We start from the raw sequence: 10,370 nt of genomic DNA on the forward strand, positions 1-10,370 counted from the left end.
GAAATCTTATCATTATGGGATATATTTTTACCCGGTCCATCTCCAGCTTGTATAATGGTATATACGTCCAAATCACGTTGTTTATCGAGTTATTGCCAATCGATCACTGTGTAGCATGACGAGCCAGAGTCCCATGACCTATAGCGAGCGCCCGGAAGTACTACGGACGTCTAGCAGAACCTCTATGGAACATCCTGTTTGGCGATTGCGCCGATCGGCCACCGGATGGCGCTCCTGAACCGCCAGAGAGCTCAGTGGGTCCTGCTGGTGGATCTCAGGCCAGCGGAGGGGACATATGAATCCGATCGCAGATTTTTGAAATATTGATATAAGGACGACGTAACGTGTCCTCCGGCAACTTTAGCATGGCCAGCAATACATCTAAAGACGTTTCATGGCAGTCAAAGTGTTAATGGGAATGCCGTAAGAATCTAGTATTATGGGGCGCTCTAGTAACACACCATGTATCGCGCTACGTTGCGAAGCGGCCGTCCCGGGTTCGCTTCCTACTCCCGGTGACTTCCATTTGTTGCATGTCTTCCCCGCCTCTTCTCCCGTTCATCCTCTCCTCATCTGTCGGTCATGTCTGACCATGAAAAGCGATAAACGCTAAAAAATAAATCTTTAAAAAAAAAGAATCTAGTATTATACCTGCACTATGGTTAAATCAGAGTTGGGCAGAACAAGATAAAACCCTCCCAACAGGAAACAGTGAAATTGCAGAGCTCTTCTGGTCTGGTAGGACCAGTTCTGGAACATAAGTGAACGACACAAATGTGAAACAATTCCCAAAAATGTCTTATCTGCCATGTTAAAAGAAAAGTAACCTAAGAAAATTATTCAAAGGAGATGTATCTATTGTCTATTGTTGGGGTTAACTTGTGGAATAATGCTGATATCAATTTAACAGTATAATTCACTTTTGGTTTTCAAAAACAAGGGTTACAAATATGAAACAAAAAAATTCTTTTTTACCTTTTCAGCCAGAATAAAAGACAGTCTGGAATGTGCATATTGTATTGTGTGTGATGACTGAATAAAACTACTACTACTAACCTCATGGCCACTGGGTGGCAGTATTCTATAACGCAGTATTAAGTAACACGATAGTAATACCTTTCTTGATTCGCCGGATAGCCGACATCTTTCGCCGAATGCGCGGCCTCTTGTCTTGAGAGGACACCTGCTCGGGAGACACCCCATGGCGCGCGTTGTAAGTCAGTCCCACCCTGTGGAGATGTCCTCTCACGTGATTGGACAAGCCAACACCCGACTCGAAGAACGCAGGGCAATAAGGGCAAGTATTGCCCTTGGAGTCCAACATCAACAGATCATCACTAAAGGGTTCCCCCGTTGGTGTTGGGTCAGACTCAAAGCTTTCCCCATACACCTCTCTTTCTATACACTCTTCCTTGACAATGGGCTCGCTCTCTGCGTGTCGCTCGTTTTCATACAGGTCTTCGGGTGCTTGGAGAGCCCCCCTCATAGGCATTTTTCTGCTATAGGTGTAGAGGATGTGTGGCTTTTCTAGCTTGATAGCCTTGTCAAAAAGGGTTGCGTCATCGTCCGTGTCCTTAAAGTGGAAAATGTCCTTTTCGTCAGCGTCCTCCATTTCTTCTGCCAGGTTTAGCCTTTTTGGACTTGGCAAATGTTTGGGTAAGATGAAGCAGGAGTCCTGGTCGGTAGTGTTACGGTAGGGGGTGGACATCTTTCTTTTGGAGGGTGACTTTTTCACAGTTCTTTGATCCAAGGTTGTCTTTGATACACCCTTGTTCTTGAGGCCTCGTTCAGTTGAACTCACACCAAAAAAGGAATTTGAGTGGAAGTCAGGCACTGAAGACTCTTGCTGGCCATTTGAGGATGAATTAGTACCTTCAACCTTTACAGTTAATGTTTCTGGTAACTCAACACAGTCCCTGTCCTTTTTCTGCTGATTCTGGTTTTTCTTGCCATGTCTTTGTCGAGATATGAGATTGTTAATGGATTTGTCGAGCTTTGATTCAGTTTGTTGTGACGTAACGCCCCTGTTTGCTATCTTGTCCTTTTTGAATAAATCTGATATGTCATTAAAATCACTAGGAGGAGCAGTTATCTTTGTGGAGACCTGGTTTTTTATTGAGATTTTAGATGTCAACACTGAATCTACTACGGCGCATTTACCAGTTGACAAGTTCTGCCCCGCAGGTGATGCTGCATCTCTTTCACTTGCCAGTGCCGATAGGTATTCTTCAAAAGTCTGCTGATGACGACGTTGAAGGTGATTTTTAAAAACGTTTTTACTCAAGGCTCGATAGGAGCAGGTGATGCAGGAGAAGCTCTGCTCCAGCTCTGGCTCGTGGGGAACAACAGTATGCTGCCTAATCCTGTGTTTCACCAGCTCATTCTGGGACGCAGCTTTGAAGTGACACTTCTCACAGCTGAAGTAGCTGAAGTGGCGCTTCTCCTTCTCATGAGTCTTGGCGTGCTGAACGAATGCGTTCGGGCAGTTTGTTCCGAATGGGCACTGAGGGCAATACAACTTGGCATTTTCGTCCTCCTCCTCTTCTTCTAAGTCGTCCTCATCCTTGATCTGGTCTCTGTCCCAGTCTCTCTTGTCTTGATGGCTGCTCATGTGGTCCAGCAGCATGTAGCTGTGTTTGAAGCCCTGGCCGCACACCCTGCAGATAAAAGACTTTGGCAGAGAATCAGGAGGATCCGTGTGGGACTTCAAATGGCGCTGCAGATGGTGGACCTTCTTGAAACTAAGGCTGCATTTTGAACAAGGGAAACACAACGGTTTCTCCCCTGAGCAAGAGTTCATTGAGAGACTCCCCTTCAATGGTGAAAGTTTATGACCTATACTTTTCTCATGTGAATTTCTTGCCGGCGCATTGTATATAATCTTCTTGATGGCCTTCACGGTTCCATTGGGATACTGCAATCCCTTCTCCGTGGGCGACGCCTGTGGCTTGGAATGGTTCCTCAGTTTGCAGACCTTGCTGATGGAGTCTACTTGGTCTTCCTCATCAGACGAGTCCTCCGATGACTTAGGGCTCAGATCAGGATAGAATTCTTCTGAAGGATCCACCATAACCACCATGTCCATCTTACGCTTTCTCCGTCTTTGGCCGCTGGGCGGGGGGACATCCTCTTGCGGCTCCTCTCCGGGGGAGTTGTCATGGTTCTCCCACAGAAACTGCATGAACTCTTTCCGAGGGTCCCAGCCGAGGTCATTGGCACTGCTAAAACCATCCAATGAGTTATCTGGCGACTCCACATCAAACCCCCATATTCCTGCAGTGTCGATCTCCTGCACGTTCTTCAAGGGGGTGATGCTCTTCTCCTCTTCCTTATCGGTCGACAGGCTGTTGAGATCATGTGCCTGCGTGGCCCGGTGAGGACAAGGCCCATTCCCCAAGCCGACTGGGGTCAACAGGTCTGCATCTGTCAGAACGTCAAGGACACTGTTGTTTTGCTTCAGAGGACAAGGCTTTCCATATGAATCGATGTAAGAGATGGGGTCTTGTGCCATTCTCACTGGGTCTTGGAGGAGAGTGAACGCATTCATCTCTGGATCTGCATCGTTTTCCTCTTCATCAATACCCAGACAGGACATTTCTGCAGCTGCAACCTGGAAGAGAAAAGCACACAGTCTTAGACCAGCATCTAGCTAAATGTTTAGGCTACTCAAACTGTGAACCCATTAGTCTTAGACCAGCATCTAGCTACGTGTTTAGGCTACTCAAAATGTGAACCCATTAGTCTTAGACCAGCATCTAGCTACGTGTTTAGGCTACTCAAACTGTGAACACATTAGTCTTAGACCAGCATCTATAGCTACGTGTTTAGGCTACTCAAACTGTGAACACATTAGGCTATGGATCACAAAAGAACCCCTAAAAAATTACAATTTGCTGGACAATACTTTGCCAATATTTTTGTTAATTGGGGCTGAGAGCTCCCAAGGCTACAGGCTCTCCTAGGCCGCCTGCATATGGCAGAATAGCTTGGCACCGGCTAGGCTGTTGCTTTCCTGCGATGACAGTGGTGGAGCCTACCTCTGTCGCAGCAATACCCGCTGTGTTTAAAGTAAAAAAAAAAGAAAAATCAACTTGAATTGCATTTGCAGCTGAGCTTTCAAAACACTGAAAGATTCCATTTAATTATATATATTGTTTGCCTTTCTATCTTTCTCCCATCCCCCAATTTAGTCGTTATGCCAATTCCCTTCCTGGTCATTGCGCACATTGCCCTACTGTTGGTCTGGGGAGGGTGTATAGTATCACATGCCTCCTCCGAATACATGTGGAGTCACCAGCCGCTTCTTTTCACCTGACAGCGAGGACTTTCACTGGGAGAACGTGAGGTGTTACGTGTGGGGTGTGTACCGTGTGTTTGTACCCTGATCAGGTGTTCCCAGTGTGATGTGTAATGTCTAGTTGTAGTTGCCTGTCCTGGTCTTGTAGTTCCTTATCGTTTCCCTCCCAGGTGTACCCATTTGTAATCAGCCCAGGTGTGTCTTGTCTCGTCATTCCCTTGTGTATAACTGTTCTGTCCTCCCCTGTGTGAGATGCTGATCCTGTTTACAACAGTCCTGTGTCGTTATTTTGTTATTCCTTTTGATTACAAAACCCATGGTAACTATAATTAAATATCTTTTTTGGTTACTTTGGTTACCGTTTCCTAATTATGTTACATTGACAAGACGACAAGCACTCCTTCAGTCAATGGTAACGTAATAGGAGGGTCACGCTATTTCCCCCGGATGAGTAGGAGTCGCTGCTTTGCAACGACCAGGACTCATACCCCACCGGCTTCCCACCCGCAAACACTGACAATTGTGTTCGTAGGGATGACTGACCAAGCCGGAGGTACCGCTGACAGCTGGATTCGATCCCAGAGTCTCTGCGGTGGTAGGCGAGTGCTTAGACCTCTACGCTACCCAGCTGCCCAAAAGATTCCATTTTGTATGGCTTCATGTGAGGTAAGCAGAAGCGGTTCCCAAGAAAGTGGGCCATGTAAATTAACTCATCCTCTCTGTATTTCAGAGTTTATACCACATTAAAACTGGCCATCATCTTGGCAGGGAAAGTAGTCAGTGTTTCACTTTTATTTATTATTTATATAAATGTTATTTATGGTGGTGGGTTAGGGTGCTGGGATGGGTTGTCGAGGTGGGTTAGGGTGCTGGGATGGGTTGTCATGGTGGGTTAGGGTGCTGGGATGGGTTGTCGTGGTGGGTTAGGGTGCTGGGATAGTTGTCGTGGTGGGTTAGGGTGCTGGGATAGTGTCATGGTGGGTTAGGGTGCTGGGATAGTTGTCGTGGTGGGTTAGGGTGCTGGGATAGTTGTCGTGGTGGGTTATGGTGCTGGGATGGGTTGTTGTTAATGATGCACCGAAATTGTGGCCGATACAGATAACCGATATTAATATTGCTGTTCTGGCCGATACCGATATTTACCGACGTCGATATCTCTGTATAGAAAACACTTTTCTATGATAATCAAATAAAGAGCTATTTTCCAAAACGCATATTTTTATTTTTTTTACTTTTGTAACTTATTTTCAGAAATTACTGATATTCTGAAACTATTTAAGACCAAAACATATAAAAAATAAAATAAATTTATTTTTTGTAATTATCTGCCCTATCTTGATATCGGACAGATACCGATGTGTAAAAAAAAATGACCATCGGCCGATATTATATCGGTGGCCACTGGCCGATATATCGTGCATCACTAGTTGTCGTGGTGGGTTAGGGTGCTGGGATAGTTGTCGTGGTGGGATAGTTGTCGTGGTGGGTTAGGGTGCTGGAATGGGTTGTCGTGGTGGGTTAGGGTGCTGGAATGGGTTGTCGTGGTGGGTTAGGGCGCTGGGTTGGGTTTTCGTGGTGGGTTAGGGTGCTGGAATGGGTTGTCGTGGTGGGTTAGGGTGCTGGGATGGGTTGGGTTGTCGTGGTGGGTTAGGGGGCTGGGTTGGGTTTTCGTGGTGGGTTAGGGTGCTGGGTTGGGTTGTTGTGGTGGGTTAGGGTGCTGGGTTGGGTTGGGTTGTCGTGGTGGGTTAGGGTGCTGGAATGGGTTGTCGTGGTGGGTTAGGGTGCTGGGTTGGGTTGTTGTGGTGGGTTAGGGTGCTGGGTTGGGTTGGGTTGTCGTGGTGGGTTAGGGTGCTGGGTTGGGTTGTCGTGGTGGGTTAGGGTGCTGGGATGGGTTGGGTTGTCGTGGTGGGTTAGGGTGCTGGGATGGGTTGGGTTGTCGTGGTGGGTTAGGGCGCTGGGTTGGGTTTTCGTGGTGGGTTAGGGTGCTGGAATGGGTTTTCGTGGTGGGTTAGGGTGCTGGAATGGGTTGTCGTGGTGGGTTAGGGTGCTGGGATGGGTTGGGTTGTCGTGGTGGGTTAGGGTGCTGGGTTGGGTTTTCGTGGTGGGTTATGGTGCTGGGTTGGGTTGTCGTGGTGGGTTAGGGTGCTGGGTTGGGTTGTCGTGGTGGGTTATGGTGCTGGGTTGGGTTGTCGTGGTGGGTTAGGGTGCTGGGATGGGTTGGGTTGTCGTGGTGGGTTATGGTGCTGGGTTGGGTTGTCGTGGTGGGTTATGGTGCTGGGTTGGGTTGGGTTGTCGTGGTGGGTTATGGTGCTGGGTTGGGTTGTCGTGGTGGGTTAGGGTGCTGGGATGGGTTGGGTTGTCGTGGTGGGTTAGGGGGCTGGGTTGGGTTTTCGTGGTGGGTTAGGGTGCTGGAATGGGTTGTCGTGGTGGGTTAGGGTGCTGGGTTGGGTTGTTGTGGTGGGTTAGGGTGCTGGGTTGGGTTGGGTTGTCGTGGTGGGTTAGGGTGCTGGGTTGGGTTGTCGTGGTGGGTTAGGGTGCTGGGATGGGTTGTCGTGGTGGGTTAGGGTGCTGGGATGGGTTGTCGTGGTGGGTTAGGGTGCTGGGATGGGTTGGGTTGTCGTGGTGGGTTATGGTGCTGGGTTGGGTTTTCGTGGTGGGTTAGGGTGCTGGGATGGGTTGGGTTGTCGTGGTGGGTTAGGGCGCTGGGTTGGGTTTTCGTGGTGGGTTAGGGTGCTGGAATGGGTTGTCGTGGTGGGTTAGGGTGCTGGGATGGGTTGGGTTGTCGTGGTGGGTTAGGGTGCTGGGTTGGGTTTTCGTGGTGGGTTATGGTGCTGGGTTGGGTTGTCGTGGTGGGTTAGGGTGCTGGGATGGGTTGGGTTGTTGTGGTGGGTTAGGGTGCTGGGATGGGATGGGTTGTCGTGGTGGGTTAGGGTGCTGGGTTGGGTTGTCGTGGTGGGTTAGGGTGCTGGGTTGGGTTGTCGTGGTGGGTTATGGTGCTGGGTTGGGTTGTCGTGGTGGGTTAGGGTGCTGGGATGGGTTGGGTTGTCGTGGTGGGTTAGGGTGCTGGGTTGGGTTGTCGTGGTGGGTAAGGGTGCTGGGATGGGAAACTGAGGTATCATAGAACTAGTCCGAGTTTACAACTTGATCGGCTGTTCCGAGTGCAACTTCCTGGTGGTGAACCTTTTGAGATTTCTGACTTTACCGCTTGATAAAGACTGGCTGAACACACCATTAGCCGGCATAGTGATGTCTTAAGTGAAATACAACAACAGGGTTGTTGATGTTTCTGGACACAAACTACAACTGTTGGCATACAAATGAATTACTCAACCTACTTGCCAAGGTGGAATATGAATGAGCAACACAGCCTAATATTAAACGATTGCTAGTAAGTAATCTAGCGTAGCCAGACCTCAAAGCTTCATGGTAGGTCTGGGGAAACATCTTGTCCCAAAAATTGCGTTAATGAGAGCTCGGAAATCCTGAGGGTTAACTATCTGATTGGCTGCATGTTGGAGAAATGCCCGGTCTCATTGGTTCGTTTTCTGAGCAGCAGTGCCAGGAGCCGCTCTCATTGGTTTGTTTGTAGTATGATAATCTCGCAATGCGAGATTGGTTGTTATGACAACAGGCCACTGCTGACAGACTTCTGTGTTTGATGTTCCTCAGACCTACCGTTAATCTTGGCTGGATCTGGCTATGCTAAATTACACAAGAGCGCCCTCTAGGGATTACGCGTTTTATATTGCTACCGAAATACAAATAATGTAACGTAAAACAAACTGGTTACATAGCTAGCGTGTTACAGTTGTAAATGATGTGATGGTAACCACATTTCTTGGACACATTATTAATGAGGCTACAGGATACACATGTAGAAATACAAGCACTGCATCTGCAACTCCTCTTGATCTAGCCAGTTCTCTGAAGGGAGTGAAAGCCCACCTTTTGATAAGATTGTCAAATTATGTTTGAAAGATTGCCAATACTGTTAATTAGGTAGGATATGTGAATAAGGAGGGAATGTCTTCATATGTCTAGCATAACTCACAACTCTATGATAGCTTGTACAATAATGCTGTATATACCGCATACATATATTAAGTTTACGGTATATATTTATCCACATCCATCTGTGGCTAATCTTTGTTACATATCTGTAGATATTATATCTATACATATCTCGTACTAGTTACGCTGCTGGCCAGTATGACTTACTACTACCATAATAGTGTATTTATACCTGTATCACTATGCTATAACACTGTACATACATCTGATTAGCACTATTACTCAGTAGTATACACTCTGGTTAGATGCCAAACTTATTTTCGTTGTACTGTACTTGTGCTGTATGATGATGACAATACATTTTAATCTAAATCTAAAATTTGAGGGGGCAATAAACGTGTCAAGTGGGCTGAAAGAAGATCTTCTCGTGGCAAAGAAAGGCTTTCCCCATTATATACACACAGCAGCACAGAATGGCTTTGATGAGAGCAGTAATAATGGACTGTATTCTGAGCTAAAAACTTTACTAGTCCACTTTAACTGCCAAACCCACAGTAAAGTCAGTCGCTGCTTTCAGAAGCAACAGTACAGTAAACAAACGGGTGTTAATATTAGTGCTCTGCAAAGGTCTCTTGTTATTGCATTTTCTTCGCCTTTCTCACGCTGTGTTGTTGGATGCTGTGCAGCAGGAGAGCTGTGCAGCCCATTCCATGTAGTCTGTGTTTCCAACACCAAAACCCCCAAACCCTCACACTCAACTACAAGGAATAGCTCGTTTCGCCCGACACCGAGCTATCCACACACGGCTATAACGTTGAATAGCGAACAAAACGTTACCTTTGAACGGTGTAGATGATGCAGGCGAGGTGCACTTTAAACGCGGCATTGAATTATTTCTCACTTTCGTCTAACGTTACCATCCATTTCACAGTCGCCATTTTCCGTGGTGGTCTTCTGGGTGTGGACCGATCCATTTCTCTTTTGGAGAGCGGGGGGGGGGGACACCGACGGAGAATCGACGTCGTGATTAAACAAACCACTTATAACTACTTGAAATGAGCAATTTAAATGTAAAATTTTTTATTGTATGTATTAGCTCGTTCAAAAATCGGGTATTTATTTGTATCAATTTCCTAAATTAAAAGTTACGTTGGAGCGCCTTTCCCCCCCGCAGGACGAGGTGGTTTGTTCCAGATAGGAGTTAATGACCATGTCTTTAGTACTAGGTGGGATTTTTTTTTTATTGATAATAGCTGACACAATCGCGATTTTGGTTGACCTAATAATAACCTGCGAAATCACGGCCTGGTTGGTAATATTTGGGGACGTGTATTTATTTGACAGTAAAACAGGTTTTTGGACCACTGTCTAACATTCCATTCCAGTCAAACAAAGATGTAACCCCAAGCCCCCGATGGTTGTCATCATGTCCTCCTGTAGCACACATGATGACGTAGTGAGACCAGGTGATAATCTCAATTATTGTCCAAAAATACAGTAGACTTTAAACACGCACACACACTGCGAGATCCACTTTCCAAATCTGGCCCCCTCGCTGTATTATTGCCCCCATCCACACAATTCCAGAGAGTGCAGATATTTGATTTATGTATTTGAAATGTGAGGTTGAGATAGCGTGCTTATTACTGTAGTGTACACTATGAATACAAGCAACGAGAAAACATTCAGAATTCCACAGGTCGTGCGCGTGTGTGTGAGAGAGAGTGTCTGTGTGTGTCTGTGTCAGAGTGTGTGTCAGAGACAGTGTGTGTGTGTGTACAGATACAGATATTAGATTTATGTATTTGAAATGTGAGGTTGAGATAGCGTGCTTATTACTGTACTATGAATACAAGCAAAGAGTGTGTGTGTGTGTGTGTGTGTGTGTGTGTGTGTGTGTGTGTGTGTGTGTGTGTGTGTGTGTGTGTGTGTGTGTGTGTGTGTGTGTGTGTGTGTGTGTGTGTGTGTGTGTGTGTGTGTGTGTGTGTGTGTGTGTGTGTGTGTGTGTGTGTGTGTGTGTGTGTGTGTGTGTGTGTGTGTGTGTGAGACATCATCAGCTCTA

The 10,370-nt window shown here is 46.8% G+C and overlaps 1 protein-coding gene across 1 annotated transcript in view; it reads right to left on the minus strand.

The window, feature by feature from the left end:
- Positions 1-9,252, minus strand: part of znf644a (zinc finger protein 644a) — a 35,116-nt gene extending 25,864 nt beyond the window's left edge. The window contains exons 1-2 of the mRNA XM_084313642.1: positions 9,146-9,252; positions 1,117-3,610 (exon numbers count right to left, since the gene is read on the minus strand). Of these exons, the coding sequence (XP_084169768.1) occupies positions 1,117-3,595 (2,479 nt within the window). The 5' untranslated portion in view covers positions 3,596-3,610; positions 9,146-9,252. The remainder of the gene's footprint in view (positions 1-1,116; positions 3,611-9,145) is intronic.
- Between the last annotated feature and the right edge of the window lie 1,118 nt (positions 9,253-10,370).

Source organism: Notolepis coatsorum, assembly GCF_963971535.1.
Source record: "Notolepis coatsorum genome assembly, chromosome: 4".
In the NCBI taxonomy this organism is placed as follows: Eukaryota; Metazoa; Chordata; class Actinopteri; order Aulopiformes; family Paralepididae; genus Notolepis; species Notolepis coatsorum.